Consider the following 22,660-nt stretch of genomic DNA (forward strand, 5'->3'; position numbering starts at 1 on the left):
GGTAGACAGGAGAAAGGGGAACCTTCCTACACTATTGGTGGGAATGCAAGCTGGTGCAACCACTCTGGAAAATAGCATGGAAGTCCCTCAAAAAGCTGAAAATAGAGCTACCCTATAACCCAGCAACTGCACTACTGGGTATTTACCCTAAAGATACAAATGTAGTGATCCAAAGGGGCACGTGCACCTGAATGTTTATAGCAGCAATGTCCACAACAGCTGAACTACAGAAAGAATCTAGATATCCATCAACAGATGAATCAATAAAGAATTTGTGGTGTATACACACATACACACACACACACACACACACACACACACACACACGATGGAATACTATGCAGCCATCAAAAGAAATGAACTCTTGCCATTTGCAATGACGTGGAAGGAACTAGAGGGTATTATGCTGAGCAAAATAGGTCAATCAGAGAAAGACAATTATCGTATGATCTCCCTGATATAAGGAAGTTGAGAGGAAACCTGGGGGGTTTGGGGGGTAGGAAAATAATAAATTAAACAAGATGGGATGGGGAGGGAGACAAATCATAAGAGACTCTTAATCTCACAAAACAAACTGAGGGGGGCGCCTGGGTGGCTCAGTGGGTTAAGCCTCTGCCTTTGTCCTTGATCTCAGTGTCCTGGGATCAAGCCCCGCAGGCTCTCTTCTCAGCAGAGAGACTGTTTCTCCCTCCCCCTCTGCCTGCCTCTCTACTTGTGATCTCTCTCTCTGTGTCAAATAAATAAATAAAATCTTTAAAAAAAAAAAAAAACTCACATTGAGGCATCCTGGAGGAATCAAGCTTGCAAAATGGAGACCAATTTTCTGGTTCCAATTTTTTGTAATTGTGCCTTTTGTACATTTATATGACAAGGAGAATAAAAAGAGTTACGTGTGTTTTAGACTACAAAAAAATTTAATAAGTGTATCTGTCAGATAAGGGCCACTTAGAAAGGTATGTCTGTCACACTGACCTGAAGGGCATCACACTCCAGATCAAGTACAGAGCATGATTCCAGTCCTCTGAAAACCTTCACCCCCGGCCTAGCTGATTTCAATTATCATTATAGTGCCTAGAGTAAGAGGCCATCTCAAATGCAACCAAGCAATTTAAGGATTTGTAGATTATAAATCACTGGCTCTAATTTCAGTGAGAAAGAAAATGAGTATAACATATTCCCTGTGGCTGGGCCCATTTTGTTCTTGTTGAAGAACATCCTAAGTACATAAGTTGTATTAAAAATCCTCCCTAGACAAACCATAAGTGACTCTTAATCTCACAAAACAAATTGAGGGTTGCTGGGGGTAGGGGGGTTGGGAGAGGGTGGTGGGGTTATGGACATTGGGGAAGGTATGTGCTATGGTGAGTGCTGTGAAGTGTGTAAACCTGGTGATTCACAGACCTGTACCCCTGGGGATAAAAATAAATTACATGTTTATAAAAAATAAAAATAAATTAAAAACAATAAAAGAATTAGGAAGATACAACTCAAAACCACACTAAGTTCCACCTTTCCTTCATTATTGAAGGAAAGTTGCCATCATTATGGCAACGTTTAGAACAATACCAACTGATAATAAGGAATAAATTTGTTGCATCAATCCATGGAGTAATTTAGTGATGTCCAGTGAAACTAGGGTGACTATAAAAATATACTGCCAAACTGTGAGGTTTTTAGAATAAAACAGTATACTGAGATAAGTAAAATTATGTGATATTTAATATTTGTTTTTATATTTACTGAATGACAAATTGTTTTTATTACATTGATGGTCTTATAAGTAACTCTCTTCAAAAATTGTTTTTGAAAATAAAGCTTTTCAAAAATTTGAAAAAAAAAAAATCCTCCCTACACCAAAGGTCAGCTCTCTACAAAGATTCCAAACATGCAAATCAAAGCACACCCAGTAAGGGAACCCCAAGTACCTTACAGGAGAGACTTCACATTGGTTCTGTTAACGGGCCTGCCATCAGAAGGCATAGAGCTCACAAAAAGAAACGGGACCCTACTCATGCTTTCAACCTCTGGAACATTCTACCTCTTGGGAGTTAAGAATATGGAAGTGACTAATTCTCTCAAATGTCATAGATTTTACATATTGTGACATGTACTTCCTCTCTGAATTTTTACAGCACTACCCAGACATTCTAGCCACTGTCTGGGACTAGACATAATTATTGTAATCATGTCTACCATAATTAGGGAGGCGGTAAATGTGATCAAACACTTATAGAAAGGAAAAACTAAAGCACAAAGTTTCAAGAATCCAAAAATTTCAACTAAGTTTCAATGAAAGAATGAAGGAGGAAGTGAGGTTCTTTGTCAGCAGCCCAAAATGTTGCATTTGAAAAATTACTACGTACCAGGTTACTGGCCCAATCAGAGAATAGTCTGTAGTCTACACTTCTTGTGTGGGACCAGTTCCAGAGACGTCAGACGTGACCATGGTGAAAATAAAAGTGGATATAGGGGCACCTGGGTGGCTCAGTGGGTTAAAGTCTCTGCCTTCAGCTCAGGTCATAATCCCAGGGTCCTGGGATCGAGCCCCATATTGGGCTCTCTGCTCAGCAGGGAACCTGCTTTCCTCTCTCTCTGCCTGCCTCTCTGCCTACCTGTGATCTCTATCTGTCAAATAAATAAATAAAAATCTTTAAAAAAATTTTTTTTAAGTGGATATAAAGTCATATAAAATCTCACTATTGAGAGTGACAGTGACTCTGTGCCAGGCCCAACATTCCAAGAATGACAGGAGCCAGCCAACAGGTACATGCCAGGGGGATTAAATTCTGTGAAACTTACTAGACTGAGAGTCAGGTTCAGAGCAGATCCAGAGGCTGACATAAAACAGACATCAATAAACATTTGCCGTACAAATCTTTGAATCAGGAAGTATCATGACAAGAAGGATATTTGGGGAAGGGTGGCGTAGAGGAGTGAGAAGATGAACAGTGAGACCAATTCAGAGGTTACTGGGATTTTAAAAAAAAAAAAGGTAAAAGTGATAAAGTCCTGAACTAAAGTGGTGGCAGTGGCAATGATAATGAAGGCATTAAAATAAGAGATGACTGACGAGGGTGGAAAGGTAGCCAGAGCTATATTGTCTAAGATCTTGAATGCCAAGTTAAGAGTCTGGACTTGAACCTGCAGCAGAGAGAGCTTTTAAAGTATTAAGCAAGAGAAAAGCACGCTTGGCATTTCAGATCTGTTACAGTGTTGGAACAGGAAGCAAGCTGTAGACAGGGAAGCCAGTGAGGAGATGACCACAAGCCCAGGCAAGAGAGGCTCAGGAGGGGTTAGGGAGGTGGCAGGAGGCAACAAGGACCAAGTCAGTGTCAGGATGTGGGGCTTGGAGGGAAGCTCAGGACGGAGTCAGGCTGCTTCTGCCTTGGAAAATCGCTGATATGGGTGAGAGAAAAGGCACAGGTTTAGGAATATTTTGTATGTGCTGAGACTGAGGTGACAAGGTGACACAGAGGGAGAAACATCTAACATATGGGTGTGGAGTTAGAGCAGAAAGCAAGGTCAGCCACATGCATGTGAGTATAATAAGGGAATAGCCAAAAGCAAGGGATGGACGGACTCCACAGGGAGAGCGTGAAAAAATGATCATGGTGGATGGAGGGCTTCCCCCGCCACCGAAGAGATGGTGAAGACTTGCCCTTGCTCAGTGCCTCTGCTGAAATGCTGCACAGAGGAAGAGACAGACTAAGAAAAGATAAGCAGATAAGGAAAGAAAGAATCGATCACACAAGCTTCTGGAGTGAAAGCTTCGACAGGAATGAAGGGGGAAATAGGAGGAACTAGCCTAGGACAGGAGAAAAGACACCTCCTCCCCTGAGACTAGAAAAAGGGAAGTAAAATTGAAGCCAATCAAAGTACCTGTGCGGGCAAGGCGCTGACATCTAATAGTACTAAGTATTCAAAGGAGTTGGAGGGTGTCACGGGTTGGACTATGCCCACCAGCAATTCTAATGTTGAGGTCTTTACCTGCCACCCCATACTTCCAAATGTGATCTTCTTTGGAAATAGGGTCCGTGCAGATGTCATTAGTTAAATTAAGACGAGGTCATGCTGGAGGTGGGTGGACCTCTAATTCAATATGACTGGTATCATTTTCTTTTTTTTTTTTTTTAACTTAAATTCAATTAATGAACATATAATGTATTATTGGTTTCGGAGATAGAGGTCAGCAATTCATCAGTCTTACAATAATACTCAGTGCTCATTACATCACGTGCCCTCCTTAATGAACTGGAGTCTTTATAAGAGAGGGAAAGTTGGATCCACAGAAACTCATTAAGGGAAGGTGATGTGAAGACACACAGGGAGGAGGCGGCCACCTACAAATGAAGGAAAGAGGCCTGGGATGTATCCTTTTTCACAGCCTTCGGAAGTAACCAACCCAGCCCGTGCTTTGATTTCAGACTTCTGGTCTTCAGAACTATGAGACAATTCACTTCTGCTGTTCAAGCCACTCAGTTTATGGTATTTTTCTAAGGCAAGTCTAGCAAACTAATACAGAGAAAAAGTCATCTCCTAAAGCAAGGAGGGGTGGAGAAGGGTAGCTAGAAGGTTTGAGGGAAGTGGAAAGGTTTCAGCTGGAAAACAAGCCAGCCACACAGTGCAAGACTGTGCACAGTTGCCTTGGGTTCCAGCTAAAGCCGGAGACGATAAATTTATTTATGGAGTGATTTCCTCAAGCAGCTCTTGGCAGCCACTGGGTAAGAAAGGAAAAGATGCCAGGTCAAAATCGAGGGCTGGCAGGGTAGATTACCAGCAAAGTACAAAGCGATACGGCCACTGAGGCTACTGGGAAGGGAGTGATGTACCATGTGCGAACAGAGAAGGAAACAGGAGGGGGATGTGGGATGAAGAACGGGATAGGAAGGTGGAGAAGGAAGGGGTCATCTGGAAACAGGGAGCCAGCAAAGAAGAGATAAAGGGAGTGAGGAAGCTAACGGGGAAAGACTGTTACTGGGATTTAATATTTTCAATGAGGAAGTCAGAGAAGTCCGAAGCTAGACGGCTGTATACAATGTAATACGTTATTCACAGACTCTGAAACCTGAGGTGATAACAGTAGTTTGGTGGTGAAAACCTGCAACAGCTCCCACCAACCGCAGTGCATGGAAAATAATGCCCAGGGGTATCCCCAAATCATATTTGTACCTAATTCCTAGAATCTGTTCTCAGCAAAATCCCTGCTGTATTTATATCATCTCTGGTATTACAAACATATCTTTAAACAAGATTACAAAGAGGGGCTTGGACTAGAAGCAGAGATCAATGCATACTACCCCCATCTATCACACAAAATTACTGTATTAAGCAGAGAGGAAGCAAGTTAACTGTAAAAATGTACTTGAGGAAGTTACAGATCAGATGTAAAAATGTTAAGACAATTCAGATGCTCTCTACACATTCCCTTAGGATACAAAAAATAAAACAGCTGGAAGATGCCAAAACCTGTGTTAGCAGCCCCTTCTACTTTGCAAACAGGGAACAAATGACCAGGGCACAGAAGAATTAGAAAACTTGTAAATGACCGTTCATTTTTTTCCAAACAAGTAAGTGCTTAATTATCTGGATTATCCATGACAAACAAACAAAACTCTTTGCATTTCAAAGGTTTATTTCAGTCACTAGAATTTTTGTGTGTCTCACTCAATCACCAAGCAGAGTCAACACTTTGTTCTGGCAATTCACTGAAGCTAAAATAACAAAAGCATGAAGCAGAACAAAAACTACACAACTTAACCTTTTTAATTTACACAAGAACAATTCATAAACTGTTGTGGCTTTAGACATTTCTAACTCTTTCTATACACATATATTTATACTTACTCCGAATTTTTTACTTCCAAAGTCCGAAAAGTTTTATGCAGAGTCCTTTTATGCTGGAAGAGATTAACTGTGTTTTCTTACCTTTTATATTTTATTTTAGGTCTCATTTTAAAACAAATCACTAAATAAAAAAATAAGATTCAAAACCTTCCTTCAAGTCATAGTACAGTACTGTTCACTGGCACAGGGAAAACAGGACCACTCAGGGGACATGGCCCAGGACATCTACTAGGGACAAAAAAGTGAGGAAAATTCAGAAAGTTCTGCAACTTTATAGAAAGATATAAGGATATCCTTATAAATGGTTAGTCTATCCATCAAATATATAAAGCCTACAGAACATAAAACGCTTCCTATTTTAATCAGGGCCCAGATATATAATGAATGAAGGGCAAAATGACTGTCCTCTCCCAAAATATGATGGGCTTCAACAAAAGTTCCTACTCCAACAAAAATGCCTATTGTAAACATGCCTTCATACTTAACTTCCAAAGTACCTCATCTCTCTCTACAATAGCCATTAGAATACTATTTCTGAATATAATTAATTCTAGGCTGCTTATAAAAATTTGCAGTCATGGTATTTCAGCCTATTTAAGAATAAATGAGTAAGTATTTCAAATAGATATACATCTCTTTTTCTCCCCTCTTCAAGGTCAAACATTTACACATACCCTAGAAAAAACCTCTGTAGCAATCAGGAAGCAGCAACTAAACTTTAGCCTTGAGGAAAGGAGCCCTCTGTCTCATAAATCCTGAGTAAGAAGAGTTGCCACACCTTGATGCCTATCTAAGAAGCTGACGCAGCCCCCACGGTTCAAGAGTCAAGTCTTTCCTGAAGTCCAACAGGCTACAAGAGGAAAAGAAGACCAAGACATGGGTTCAAGAAAATGTCTAACAGTGTAGTCTGAAGACAGTCATAGAACAACTTGGTGACCTTCTGTTTACTTCATCAAAGACCTGGTGCTCTTTTCTGATCTTAGTAAAACTGTTAAGTTCGTGTTGATGGCTATGAAGGATTTTTGCCTACATCTAAAGATTCAGGAAGAAAATTCAAGATGATCATCTACCTGACTGGTTTTACAAATGAGAAAACTGAATGGCTAGAAACTGGCAAAGGAGAATCCACCTGGTCTAACATTCGGTTCTACACTCTCCTTATTAGCAACAGATATTTACTCACATTCAACAGATATTTATTGAATGTTAAATGTGCAAGACACCTGAAGGTTACAAAGCTGAACAGTAGGCATCCTCTCGAAGAGTCTAAAAAGTGATGGGTTTCAGATATTTTCACAGTTTTAATATGTAAATCATCATATGAAGCCTCATACAGAATTTCAAAGGAGTATCGGAAAGTAACTCTCCTTATAGCTCTAATTAGTTTTGAACTAAATCTTTCCTTCCTCCTTATAGCCCTTCCAAGTACAGGTGATGTTATGGTGAGAACAACGGTAAGGAGATGATGATGATGATGATGATGGCGGCCACGACAAGGAGGAACACAAGGACATGAAAACACCAACTATGAGACATGATGTGTCCATCACTGACTGTAACCTCTACATACTTAGCTTATTTAATCTTCACAACAATCTTAGAAGGGAGATAAATATCTCTACTGGATAAAAGGTTTGGAAAAAGTCAGTCAATTGCCCCTGAGAGGGTAGTTGCCTTCCGGAGTTCCAGTTTACACCCAGGCATGCCTTTACTACTACCGTCCTAGATGTCTGACCCCTGGCCCTTACCATAAATTAACTGGAAATTCTCTGGCCCCTGTGGACCTCAGTTTCTTCATCAGTGAAACGATGAAGTTGACCATGTGATTTCCAACATCTCTTCCAGGTATACCATTCTATAATTTACTAATTTGAGGTTTTTAACCAATCTCTTGTGATGCAGAGAAAGGAAATACTTTGTAAAAGCTAAGAATAATTTTGCCCCAAATTACAAAATCCAGACCTTTGTGCAGAGGTGTCCGGGGAAAGGAGGGTAGCTTGTTACGGGATTGATATATCCGTAACTTTCATCTGGGTTCCAGCCTCAGAGTTTTTTGAAAGCTAATCGCACAGCCACATGACAAAATGACATGCAGGCATTAACAATGGCTTTTAAACTAAACAGGAGGTTTTTCAAAACCCTAATAATGATTAGAAGTCCTCTGTGAAAACATGGGAAAATACCATGTTATTGCTTACAAGAAAAAAAGCAGGATGTAATATATGGCTTGTGTTTTTTTGTTTCTGAACAAGGAGAAAGAAGCATGAAGAACATTCAACAGTGGCTGTAGCTAGGTAATAGGATTGGGAGATTTTTCTTTCTCCTCTTCCTTATTTTTCTTCCTTATGTAAGGTTAAATTACCTCTATAATTAGAGGGGAGACTTTTCTTTTAAAAAGAGAGAAAAGGTGTCCAACATTCTCACACTGATTTCTCTGAGAAGAAAAAATTCTCCTAAAAACATCTCAGTAACACTGCAGAAATTCCAGAAATACAGGTTTAGAGGAGAACATCATTATTACCCACTACAGATAGGGAGGAAAATAGTCCTCTATTGCTTCAGATCTAGAATAACTAAGTTTTACAGGATGTTTAAGGACTCCTGCTAGGGAAAGTTGCTCTGGAGTCCAGGGACCTGAAGCTCCACAGAGCTGGGCACCAGGAAGAAAAGATCAGGTGCATCAGACAAAGCAGCCAACCATGAGAGCCAAAGGTCACCGGCCCCATCCAGAAATCCCAATCTGGAGCAGGTTCTCTCTGAGTGGTGCTGCCCTACCACCGCCAACCAACCACAAGGTCAAGGGGACTTTCATGAGCACAAATGTCCTCTCTTCTCTGAAGCAAAACAGCAGAGGGAGCACAGGAAGCATATTTCATGGAACCAGCAAATGTTAAATCAAACAACCAGAGCCAAACTACTCTAGGCTCCATTAGGCTGCAGGATAAGCACGTTGGGTGTACACATACCACTGTGTCCACAATAAACTCCCAATATGCATGCACACATGGCCCAGTTTACAACACAGATCAATAACTGTGGCTTTGGATGGTGACAATGAAACACTTCACTCTACAGCACTCATGAGAATATTTTGTAAACACACTGTGTCTCTGGTGATTCCCACTGATACTACACGCAACTCAGGAAAGAATACAATTTAAAAATCACATTCAACATGCTATTAATTACATAGGAACCCTCAGTCTTACTGGAACAGACTTTTTTTGCTACTTCGTAGCAAGAAGATAAAGACAGATCTGATATACAAAGACTAGAAAAACTAGAACAGGAAAAGTCAGCTTCTCCTCTGGGAGTCTGACACACAATATGTGGCGTCAGCATCACATCACACCCTGATTCAAGGGAGGGCTGCAGGGAGCCGTGGTGCCCATCTCGCCAACAACTCCAGACTTGCCCTAAGCACCCACATCTGGGCTTTGCCAGCTCCACCACCATCAAGAAGGCAGCAGTACAAAGGCCGGCGGGTATCTTTTATTCATTTAAAAAGACATATTTCTGTTGACTCCTACCAAAACTCACTGGAATGATTACATAAAACTGAAAATAATATAATGTAACTAGAGAGATGTCATCTTTTTTTTTTCAAGGCATTTTTTTTTCCTAAGTGCGAAGTTGGCACCTATTAACTGTACCTGGCGGTAATTAAATACATCTAACATTAGATAAAGAAATTTAACCTACCTCATCAAAGGTGGTGTCGTCTTTCTTCAAAGCTATAAAATAAAAAGGGAAAGGAAACAGTTATTGTGAAACATCTCAAAGAGACTAAGCATCTAAGCCCTAGAAAACAGAAAGAAAACAAAGCAGTATGGTGTTTTCATTTCACAAAGTAAAACTGTACCCCAACCTAAATAACAATGTTATCATACAAATAGGAAAGCTGCAAATGAGACAGAGAATGGCACAGCACGCATCTTTGTGAAACACTTTCATAAATATGTAAATGGATGATCCTCCTAAGTATGGAAAAGAAGTATGTGTATCTTTCCCCTAGCTCTTCTTCAGTAAGAAAATGTTTTAATGAAAAGTAGGAAAGCATCAAAAAGTAATTGTAAAGAAATTTCCCCTTCAACTTCTGGGTTTTGAGCATATCTCATCAGGCATGGTGTGTGGTCCTCCCAAACCCATTGTCAGGATGACACCCGCTCTGCAGAGTGCCCTGAATGAGATTTTCATGCCGTGAGAAGTTTAAGTACAGTGAGCAAAGACTAAGCATGTAAAATAAGCACTGCAGAGACATAATTCAAGCATTTCAGCATGATCTATTTTACAACAAAGTATCACCAAAGGAAACAATACATTCAGAATATTTTATGAGTTAACAAATACTTAAAATTTATTTAAATATGCATGGCTTCAGAAGTGGAATTTTATTAGTCTAAAGAGAAAGAGAAGTATTTCATGCATTGTTGGCAAACACCCTAGTTCCTTAAATCCTACAATTACTTGGAATGTTTCATATTAAGGAGAATGCACAAAGGAGCTAATTTAGCTGAAACCACTTGTTGGAGAAATGTTCCCAATTTATAGAATTGTGCATAGGTGTTTACTGGTCTATAGTAGAGTGTTCTAGTCAGGATAGAAGCACTTGTGTAGCTCTTACTTGGAAAGCTACGTTCTAACAAAAGCAATGGAAGCAAATCATGTTAGCAATTAAGCTCTGAGAGAAGTCATGTGCTTAAACGGAAGCCATCATTTCAGAGCTTATACTATATAGCCGAGCAATCTTGAATAGGATATTTTGTTTCCTACTATAGATGTGGTTGTAGAGAGTTAAGGTGGATGAGGGTAGACTGAGGGAGATAAAATGTTACTGAAAGTTTAATGCTTAGTTTTTCTCTTTTTTGCCTAAGAAACTGATCTGTAATAAATTTCTCTACTTGCTTTATTGGAGGACAACTTCTTCTGAATGAAAAATTAAAAGACAGCCCTTTCTCCTAGCTTCAAATGGCTTATCTTGCATTCAATTACTTACACACATTTTACTATGTATTTGCTTTAACTTACATTAAATCTAAAATAAGCTATTTTGATGGAAAGCTGTAAGAGCCTAGATGATTCTTAATGGCTATATTTTAAGTCAGAATGTAAAACTTCTAATCTAGAAGGCTTTCTTTAAATATCAGCCAACCATGTTACTAAACTACAACCCTCACTTCCCTCAAACCTAAGGCATGTCCTCTAATCAACATACTTGAGTGGGGATTCCTAGATAACGTATTAGTGACCTACAGAAATATAGGCAAGTTGTTCCATCTTAAAAAAAGGGGGGGGGGATAAGAACTGATTACCTCATTGATTTCAAATACAAAGTCAATCACCGTACAGCCTCATACCCAGCTCATTTAACAAAGATTATTGAAAAAATATGTGGCTGTCATGCAAGATGCAAAGCTAAAGCACCAGTCTTATAATTCACAGCACAAACTTTCTATACTTTATTTACTTGGGACATGATAAAAGTTCCCAAATTTAGCCACGGGTTTTCTTATGCAAAGCATCCAATTGGAACTACTATCCACTACTAGTCGATACAATCCTTCGAGGAAGGATTCTGCAAACAGAATGAAGATCCTCAAGCTGAGAGAAAGCAAAAACCTAAAATGTCTTCGACATCTGGACAGGACTATTTCTTGCTGGCCTAAGTCCTTCACCATACTGGATAAAGAGGTGGGGTCTGAGGGCAAAAAGAGAAGGAAGAAACGGAAGAGGAATTGCAGGTGTGTTTTCTAAAATATAAGGAGCAAGAAACTAGATTCTCTCCCTGGCACTCTATTCTCAAGCCCAAGATACCACAGGGAAGAATATTTTAAGACCAAAAAATCTACAGCTTCGTTGAAACCCTTTATAAGTAGATCGACACCTTATTCAGTTTCTTATAAATACTGAATCCTTGGCCTGAACAGCAGTTAACAGTAACAACAAAGGCCAATTAAAGATGTCTCTGCCAAATATTTATCAGGTCATTGATGAATAAACTCTGACCTAAACAAGCACAAAACATCTCATTATTGATTATATTCCCTGATTGTCATTAATCATTCATGTAAATGTAAACTCACAACTATCTTTGACAATGTCTTGAAACAGCAGGCATATCACATTTTTATAGGTTAACAAAGGGGTATATATTAAATCATTTAAGATAACCAGGTATCCTATTTAGTCCTCTGCTCAGACATTGCTTCCTCTAGACAGCTTTCCATGATCTCACCAAGACTAAAGTGGTATCCTTCCTATATTCTCCAACAGCAAATCATGCTAATCTTCCTGGTAAAATCTGTCACTCTATATTGCCAATGCCCATTCATTGGTGTGTATTCTCTTAAAGTCCTCAAGAACTGTAACAGTGGCCACTCAGTCTAAATGTCAGCACACTATCTGGCACATACGAGCTACTCAATAATTATTTGTTAAAGTAATGAGTTCTACCTCAATGGCAAAATCATAGCCACTTACAATTTGAGACACAAATGCTAAAGTTTTGGCATATGAAAACAACATACACTTTTCTGTTATGAAAAGATCATAGATAAAAATTCCATTTCATTAAAATCTTCTGACACTACTTTGGGAAAGAATATGGTACTATATTTTAATTCTGTACCTGAACCTTTACCATTAAGAATGGACTTAGCAAATGACAGCTGAACCCCACATTACACACTTACAGCACAAGGTAACAAACCCCGAAACTCAGTGTATCCATAGCCTCTTCATTTCATTCAGCTTTCTCACAAAATACACTTTTTAGAGAAATGGTATAGACGGGGTTCATCTCTAGTATCACAGAGTATAAACTTCCTTTCTCGACAAATTAATCCAAGTATGAAGAAATGCATTCAAATGAATATGAAGAAATGCCAGTTTGACCTTAATCTTACACCAGGTATTACAGAAAACCTTCCTCCTCCTAGGCTATCATTAAAAAATTAAAAGAAAGAAGAAAGGAAAAGAGGAAAAGGATTTTAATATAAACTTTTTAACAACTAAGTCCCCATTTGTCATTTTTTATGCTAACCAAAATTTTAAAAAAGAAAGAAAGAAAGAAAAACATGAGACAACTGCAGGAGTTCCTAAATAAGTGAACACACTGACACTATTTGACAGAAAATGGTAAACACTCACCACTGAAATCAGAGGATGACTTTGAAATTCAATTACACCCATCTTTTAAAGAACTGTAACTGTGTTAAAGTCACTCTCTGGCAGATGTCATAAATTAGAGTGCTATGGCTTGAAAGCAAATGTGTTTTATTAGACCTTATATTATATAGTAATCTCAGATCAGCTGTATTTGGGATGGGTAGTGACAAAGTTGACATGATCATTCATGTGTGAAAAAATTAAACATTAGCATTACCACTTTTATATAGTCAAAATTGTTAATAATAAGCATTGAATATCACATACTTTCAAAAATTATCCTCATTTTCTATAGATGACTAATTTCTCATGGCTAAACAATACTGTATATTTTGCCATATAACAAGCTGTACTTTTGAATCATACTAAAAAAGCAAAATTAAGTCAGTATGTTTATTTCAAAAGCCATCACAGATTGGTTAAAAGGAATGAATATATTGAAATGTCAGATTATTCAACAAGAATAAACCATTCACTCTTTGATCTCCTCATGAAGTACCAATGAAGACAAGAGGAAGAGGGGGAATAAACAGAAATGGGAAGGAAGAATATCAGCCCCCAGTACTGTTCTTCACATGCACTAGATATTTTATGTGTCCTACCTGATTTATTCTTCACAACAACCTTGAGAAAATTCATACATGTGGCCTCTGGGGTTTAGGGATATTCTGCTAATTGCCCAAGGCACACACACAGCAAGCTGGGAAAACAGGGTTCAAACCCAAACCAAACTAACTCCAAAACCCATCCTGTTTTTAGACTATGAAGTCAGTAGCCACTTCTTCCCCTCATTTCTCTTGCTTCCAACCTAGAAGATCAATTACGTCAATATGATATAATCACCAATAATAACATTACAAACACCTATTGAGTCTGCACTACATACCATGCAGGACATCACATGCATTATTTCGCTAAGTGCCAGTAATAAAACTGAGTTGTATATGGAAAAACTGAAGCTCAGAAGTTGAGGGACCTGTCCAAGGTCACATAGCTACAAGTGGCAAGATGGCAAATCCCCAATGGTCTGACACACACAGCCCACACACTTAATCTATGCAGTACATAATTCCAGAGTAAAAATTCCATTCAATAGCCTCAAGCACCTTAAAATCTTTACATAATCAAACTGATTTTATTGTTTTGTAACTCTGCAAATAAAATATAAAGAAAATACAAAGATAATAGATTAATTTTTCTGTAACCCCATTTCCAATGCATGTCTTGGGTTTGCTATACAAGCATAACCACATAAGACCTCTTTATCTCCTTTTACAGTTCTTCAGAATGAGAGTTAGCTACTATGCAGAATCATGACCTTCCATCAATACAAGAAACAATCAGTTATGTTCACTGCACTGTATTGTTTCTGAGAGCGAGGAAGTAAAATCTACCAGATCTTAGAAGATATTTTAACAAGTGCTGGAATCAAAAGGAGTTTCACATCACTAAATCTCAGTAAGCTAGAAAATCCAATTAACTGTAATACCCCCATTTGCCAGCATTGTAGTTAATCCAAATTTTACTGATTGTCTATCAAAATCTTGAAATCGCTTAAACATAAAGAATTTTTGTATTAATGTCCTTGGTTTTTTACTGAGATTCAACTGCAATGAATTATTTAACACAAACTGGAAGGGCTCCAACAGAGTCATTAGCATTAGTAAATATACAGTTAATGTGTTTTAGAACAGGGCTTAATGGACTCCAGAACCTGCCTTTGTAATGGTTTGGGTCCTGAGCTGAACATCCTCCTCAAAAATGCACACCAACTCAACACCTTGCTCTCTCACATTCCTCCTGGCTTCAAACTTCATTTGCATGTAGAAACTCTTCATATGCATCCCTAAGTAAAAGTGAAACTGCAAATACCCAATACATGTAATAAGTAAAACCAGGATTAAATATTGCTTTCACACCATAACTTTACAGTCATTTTGGGAGAGACTTCGTATACCAACAGGAAATTTTAAGTTAAAGGAAACTGGCTAAATTTTGATCCATTATTTTCTCTTACTTGAACAAAGTTTGCATATTTTAGAATGTACTTATAGAATGATTTTTAAAGGAAGGGATAGAAGGATGACTACAATACTCAAATGCACCCCAGGAGTTTATTTTAAGGAATTTAAGTACCTTATGCTTAATTTCCATTAACACGTTCATTAACATGGATGACATGTTAAATAAGTGAAACAAAGGCTAGAAGGCTTCTTGGGGAGTCTGAGGGGTTATTTTTAGCGCTTGTATGATTCTCTTGCTGCAAACAGTTACCTATATAAATAAAAGTTATAATGTTAAAGGAAGCAACCACCGTCTTAAAGGGGGTTTTCTATGGCCAATCCAAAAAAGCTAAGAAAAACATTCCACATAATAAGGTTGTCACCCTGTTACAGTTTGTGACATGGATTTATTCTTAACTGTCCTAAACATTTCTCGGTCGTTTTTTATTTGTAGATCAGTTGGTTGGTTGGCTGACTGGTTTAAAGACAATAGCTCTGGAGCTTTGGCACTGGTATATCTAAGAAGTTCGGGACACTTATTCCTAAATGTTCAGAGAAGTTCACAGCGCGCATTTATTTGCTGCAATGGAAAGATTCAGAGAGCTTGGGACGGAACAGACACATCTCGCTTTCGAGGACCCGAAGTACCGAACAAAAGGTCCCAAGGTATCTGCCCCACTTCCTTTTAGGTTGGATGTGTTAAACAATAACAAGGCACAGCTCAGCGTCTCGCCAATTTTCAAAGCTAAATTATTGACTAAACACCCCAGGGCAGAGCCTGCGCGCAAAAAAAAAAAAATAGCAAGTAACCCAGGCGACCGCGCAGCCGGGTGCGCAGCGGGGCCCGGGGAGTCCCATCGCCTGTCCACCGCAGGCGCGACAGCCTGAGCGCCAGTGGCGAGAGACGGAACCCAAACTGTAGGCTAAGATCATCCACAAACGAACCCCGAGATCCTAAAGGAGAGGGGTGTCTCTCCTTTCCACTGTCGTCCTCCCCCCAGGTCCGGGCACTGCTCCCTCCACCGACCGCTCGCAGTGCACCCCACGCCGGCCCGGGTGGCCGCTGCACTGGTGGTACCAGAAGCGCGGGGAGGAGGCACCGGCGCCGGGGGCGACGGGCCGGGTGCCCGGGGCAGCGCGCCACTCACCAATGCGGCTGAAACTCTCCGACAAAGTTCTCCGCAACTTCTTCATCTTGCCGATCTTCTCGGCGGGCTGCGACTCAATGAGGTCGCACATCTGGGCGACACTGGGCTCCGGCAACTTCCCCAAACTGGTCCAGAGCGAAGCGCAGACAACGGCGAGGGCGCGCGGCAAGGAGAAGGCGGCGCCTCCTCCTCCTCCTCCTCCTCCTTCACTACCTCCTCCTCCGGCCAGGAGGCGACGCACTGGGCTCGGGAGGCGAGTGGCGAGCTGCAGGCTCCTCTCCGGCCTGGGCCGCTGCTGGGCGGGCGGGGGCGTTCTACGTGGTGCCGGGGGCGGCCGCCATCGCAGCCGCCGCCGCCGTGGCCCCGCGCCGCGCCGCCGCCGCCCGGCTCATTTTCCCTCCTTTGTAACCGAGAGCAGCGCGGCGGGCGGCCGGCCGTGGGGGCGGTGCGGCCGGAGGCGGGGCGGGGGCGGGCTGAGCACAAGGTGCGGGAGCCGGGGGTCGCAGGGTGCGCGGGGCACGGGCGGGGAGAAGTTCTCAGCCCCGAGTTTCGGGGATTTGAGAGGAAAGAGCCGCGGCGCGGAACCGCCACCCAACCCCGCCCTCACCGCCCCTCCCGCCGCCTCTGCCCCGCCTTCCCTGGGCAAAGGACCCCGGGCGCGGAACCCCCGCGGGACCTCGGCCCCGGGGCTCGGAGTCCGCGTCCTCTTCGGGCCTCTCAGCCCGGCTCACGCCCCCGCGGCGCCCCCTCCCGGCCGCCCCCGCGCTCCTCCCCCGGCCCTGCCCGCCCCGCCCCACCCCGCGCGCTCCGGGACCGGCCCCCGGCCCGGCGGAGGGCCTCGAACAGGCAGGGCTGGCAACTGGCCGCGACTGGGACTCCGTCTCCCTATGTGGGGAGGCCCCATGAAGGGAAGGCTCTGGATCGCGGTCATTTATCGGAGTGGTTTTCTCCTTGCCACGAACGCATGTGAAAAGAGCGAGAGGTTGGGGGGAGGAGGCGCCACCACTGCCTCTGAGTCCGGGAATGGAAAGGCCTGGGGACCGCTCAGGTTTGACAGGGATTCCCCCCCCCCCCCCGCCAGTTTTGCCCGGGAGACTGTGAAGTGAAAGATCCAAAGGGAAAGGTAGGCCCGTTTTTTAGGGGTCAAGTGCAAGGTAGAAGCGTCATCTCTAACCCCCCAAGGCAGGGCTAATGCTGTTGCCTTCACCCCTGTGTCACTTTGAGTGACTGGTGGGAATGTAGATGAAGCTAATTTCTGATATGAACACCCAGTTCCATGGTAAATAGCAAACAGAAGTCCTTCGTCTCTATCAGTTTTAGAATATATTTCCAAATCGAAAGACTTGGAGGCCAAAAAGATTGTGAGCCCTTCTCCCCTCCCCTCAAAAAAATAAAATTTAAAAAGGAGGAGGTTAGGGGATGTTTTTTAAAATCCCAGAACAAACAGTCCAGGCAGCAAACACACATTGTCTTCATTCTGTTAAAACGTGGTGCAGCGAGCGCTCCAAACGCCAGTCTCCCAGGGGAGAGAGAAGGAAGATGGGGGAGGGCCTGAATGTTGATTTGGGGCCAGCAAACTCCTTATGAATAGAAATTTAGTAATCTTGAGTCATCTGGCTGTGTAAGTAATAAGAGCCTGTGAGCGTGTGACAGTCCTGTTTGGTTTAAAGGAAGTTTTGGGGAGTTTGTGTTTTGTTAAAAGACTTTTATCTTAAAACAAAAACTAGCCCCCTGCCTTCCTTAAATTGTGAGGTAGAACACTTGGATTTGTTCTGCTCTGTACTGAGCACATTATAGGGTCTTGATAGATTGCTGCTGATAAAAGACAGGAAGTCAAGCCAAGTGGGGAGCAAAGGAGGGTGGGGAATTCATCAAGAATATGAGTTAAAAATGCGAGGATGTTGGGTCCCAGTGACCATATTTAGATATTACAGGCAGCACCAAGTATGTCCTCAGACAGGAAAAAGTTTGACTTTTACCACTTCCTCCAGTTAGTTAGGGAGAAAGTTATCAGAAGCTATGAATAAAAAGAGAAAAAGCAACCAATCAAAATACTTATGGGTTCTATCTACCAGTCAACAAAGATGAAATAGTTACTAATTTAATAAACTTTGACTACAGGGTGCCTGGGTGGCTCAGTCGGTCAAGTGTCTACCTTCAGCTCAGGTCATGATCCCAGGGTCTTGAGGGCAAGCCTCAGGTCCATCTGGCTCTCTCCTCAGGGCATAGTTTTCTTCTCCTTCCCCCTCTCCCTACCTCTTCCCCTGCCTGTGCTCTCTCTCCTTGTCAAATAAATAAACAAAATCTTAAAACAATAAATGAATAAACTTTGACTACTGTATGTCTGTGCCTATCCTATTTACTCTGACAGTGACTATTTCATATACGTAAATACACATACAGATATACATTCTCCATTTCACCTCCCCAGTATTTAATATTTCCAACTCAGGTCAGCTTCTGCCTGAGTAAATCATGGTATATCCATACAAAGGTACAGTAGGTAAACATTTTTTAATGAGATAAGTCAGTATGTATGTATAAATATATCTAGGGTTAAGTGAATAAAAAGCATATTAATCATTAACTCATTTGTAGAAGGAAATATACTTATGTTTCTATGTGCGTAGGATATTTCTCTTTAAAAAAGACAAAGGGGCTCCTGGGTGGCCCAGGGTTAATCATCTGATTCTTGATTTCAGCTGAGGCCATGTTCTCAGGGTCATGGGATAGAGCCTTGCTTAGGGTCCTGCACTCAGCACGAAATCCCCTTGAGATTCTGCCTCTCTGCCTTTCCTTCTGCCCTTTCCCTCACTTGCATGCAGTGCTCATTCTCTGTCTCTCTCTCAAATAAATAAAGAAAATTTTAAAAAGAACAAAGAACTGTGAAGCGTGCATACCCAGAATATAATGTTCCCTTTGCCCTTTATACCTTTAAGTATAATTTGAATGTTTTACCTAAAGAACAGTTACTTATAAATACTAATTTAAAACATAAAAATAATATTTACTGCATTTTTATCTACCCCACTCCAAAACTTCAGCTCTCCCACCTCTAAAAAATACTTCACCTAATCACAATAGTATACAATAGTCTACCTAACAGTATACCTAATAGTATACAATAGACCTAACAGGAGAGACAGTCATGGACCAAATAAACTTTGTCAAATATGAATAACCAACTTTCCAATATATGCTTACCAACTCCTTTCTGGGTTATATATTAAAATGGTAAGTTTTGCAAGAAACCGTGACATAAAGAAGGAAATTTTTCACTGGATGCTTTTAAACTGTGAACGGTTATAGGACTCAACTCTTTACACAGTTGTATGTTTCACACATGTCTTCGTCCTAGAATGTAAGTTCACTGAGGGCAGGGATCTTAGATCCAAAAAGTACAATGTCTATTTCATAGTGGTTGTAAGTTAAATGTCAAATGAATGTGGGATATGTTGCTGCCACTGAGAAGTGATGTGTTGTCCTCAGAAACCAAGATGACTATCCAGCATCTGTGTGGCATATGTATTTTCAGTGGGACGATGGATCTGTGCCAGTTCTCCATCCCAGCTTCAGTTCACGAGGTTATAGTTTCGGCTGGCCTGAATTAAAGGTGCAGAATCTGAATACAAACAGATAAGCTGACCTAGAGGCTGAACCCAGCATGGGTTGACCTTAATCAAATTAATCAATTAAAGCATGCGTATGGGGGTGCCTTGGTGGCTCAGTGGGTTAAGCCTATGCTTTCCGCTCAGGTCATGATCTCAGGGTCCTGGAATCGAGCCCCGCATCGGGCTCTCTGCTCAGCTGGGAGCCTGCTTCCTCCTCTCTCTCTGCCTGCCTTTCTGCCTACTTATGATCTCTGTCTGTCAAGTAAATAAATAAAATCTTTTTTTTTTTTTTTGTAAATAAATAAAATCTTAAAAAAAAAAATTTAAAGCATGCATATGTATTAATTAGGCCTTGAGTGGTAGCAACAGTGGCTGGAGATCCAACTCTTAGTGTTGTGTGGCCTTAGATAAGTAAGTGACTTGCCTACTTTCTTATCTGTAAAATGAGGGGCGTGAACTAGATGACCTCAAGGGACATTCATAGCTGCAAAATTCTGATTTTGACTTGAATGGTGATATTTTTCCTCTCCCAGCTTATATACAAGATGGATATATTAATGAAGAGTAATTAACATGCAAATAAGATGGACAAAGACCATCAACAAAAATTATGTGAAATTTAAGATACTTTATTTCTAGTTCTGTTATACATAAATTGTTCATCTATTATATATGGATCTTGTCCATATAAGAAAAATAGCAGGCTAATAGGCTGGCAGTAAATTTTAAGGGAATGAATCCTAGTCCAAATAAGAGGGAATATAGAGGATTTGATTAGAATCTAGAATCCAGCAAAAGCAGAAACTGATTTACTGATCTGAAACAGTATGAAAAGATATTATAAGTAAAAAACAAAACAAAACAAAACAAAAAAATCTCCCCCAAAACAAGAATGCCAAGCACATGGGGCATAGAGTTGGAAAGTGAAGTTAAAGAGAGAAAGAGAGAAAATGTATGTTTATGAATGTAAAGTTCTCAAATTTAGCCAAAGGGTAAATATTAAGACATAAAAGCAGGTTATGATTATTTAAGTGGTAGAATTTACATAATTAGACATCCTCTTAGAAACCTAAACAGTCACCCTAGTTAATTATTTTTAAGATCAAATATCATCCTCCTTTTTTGAACACATCCAGCAGGAACTAAAGTAGCACAAGGTTAAGTGACTTATACCAAGTTCCCAGTGAGTCATCAGTGAAACTGGTACATGGAATCCGAAACTCTTGTCACCAACATTTGTGTTCCAATTCTTGGATAATGTCTAGCCTTAAGAGTTCCTGGGGCTTTTGAGGGTTTTTGTTTTGTTTCGCTGACATAGAGCAAATTAAAATAAAAAGGGGGAGGAAAATGGAAGTTTGCAGAAACCAGGGTATTCAAACGCATATCAATGGAGCCCCCCAACGCTCCCCCACCCTGTTCTAAAGCCATCCATTGCCTAGTGACTCCTAATTTCAATCCTTTTCACATTTCCAGAATCACTCACTGTTGCCACAAATCTCCAGGCTTGTGCAGGAATAATACCTATATTGTCTGATAGTTTTATAGGTAATTCTATAGTTGTTCATCATATATTCAAGAGACCTAGGGACCTAAGTAATTGATTTGCTTGCAAACGGCTGTAGTAAGAACAAAGAAGCTGCCAAAACATCCAAATGATGTCAAGTGTAAATTAGCTCAGAATAGTTCTGAAGGAAATAAACTACAAGGGTCAAGGCATGCACTGAAATACTGGTAAATTGCCCTGTCATATTAAACCATGCTTAAATAAATGTTATCGTTACCTCATTCCTGCTTTCCATTATTATATCATTTGTACAATGGAAGTCCATATAAGAAAATACCAACCACCATTTCTAATGAAGACACAAGTCGCTTAATTAGGCCCTTTGGTGTTATTTGTATGTGTGATATAGATGTGTCATTAAGAAAGGGTCCCCATTTATGACTGTCATTCATTTCACTGCATCATGTTCCACATCCATCAGAATTAAATTTCAGGGATCAGTTCTGTAATTGATCTCTAGATATGGATGTGAAAGTGGTCAGAAGCTAATGCTTTAGGGAATCAAAACCTCATGCCTTTTGGTCAGTCTAGACAAGTTCTATTAGGGGCAATTAAGTTCAGAAACACAGGTCTTCCATCAAAAAATCCTAACCTTTCTTTCCAAGGCCCTTGACAGTTCATCTGCATTCACATGCCTTTTTTTTTTTTTTTTTAAGATTTTACTTATTTACTTGAGAGAGAGAGGGCATGAGTGGGAGAGGGGCAGCAGGAGAGGAACAGAGGGGCAGAGAGAAGCAGACTCCCCACCAGGCAAGAAGCCCAATGCCGGGCTCAATCCCAGAACTTGAGTTGAAGGCAGGGGCCTAACCCACTGAGCCACCCAGGGACCCCTCACATGCCTATTCTAATCAAGTGTTTATTAGCCAGAAAAAGTGTCCATGGGATCATCAGACATCTCATTTGCTAGCTAAACTATTTATTATTGTTAAATGTAATTAAGATACTTATAGTTTTATAATAGGGTATAAATTGATGATTTCATTTTAGCCTACACTACTCTAAGAGGCACTATCATTAGCACTACTTTACACAAGTAAATGGGCCTAGAGATGCCAAGAGACCATCCCCAAGATCATCACACAGCATCCGGTTTTAGATTGAGACACTGGTTTGGTTACCAAAAACTTTTCTCTTATAAAACATTTTTGTAGGGCGCCTGGGTGGCTCAGTGGGTTAAAGCCTCTGCCTTTGGCTCAGGTCACAATCTCAGGGTCCTAGAATCATCAAGTCCCAAGTTGGGCTCTCTGCTCAGCAGGAAGCCTGTTTCATTCTTTCTCTCTCTCTCTCTGCCTGCCTCTCTGCCTACTTGTGATCTCTCTCTCT

At 40.9% G+C, this 22,660-nt stretch overlaps 1 protein-coding gene across 1 annotated transcript in view; it reads right to left on the reverse strand.

Annotated features, from left to right (window-relative positions):
- The window catches only part of CDK14 (cyclin dependent kinase 14), a 572,715-nt gene extending 555,809 nt beyond the window's left edge, over positions 1–16,906 (reverse strand). Inside the window, exons 1-2 of the mRNA XM_032304318.1 lie at positions 16,163–16,906; positions 9,547–9,578 (exon numbers count right to left, since the gene is read on the reverse strand). Of these exons, the coding sequence (XP_032160209.1) occupies positions 9,547–9,578; positions 16,163–16,253 (123 nt within the window). The 5' untranslated portion in view covers positions 16,254–16,906. The remainder of the gene's footprint in view (positions 1–9,546; positions 9,579–16,162) is intronic.
- Positions 16,907–22,660: the final 5,754 nt, after the last annotated feature.

This window comes from Mustela erminea, chromosome 11, assembly GCF_009829155.1.
Source record: "Mustela erminea isolate mMusErm1 chromosome 11, mMusErm1.Pri, whole genome shotgun sequence".
NCBI classification, from domain to species: domain Eukaryota; kingdom Metazoa; phylum Chordata; class Mammalia; order Carnivora; family Mustelidae; genus Mustela; species Mustela erminea.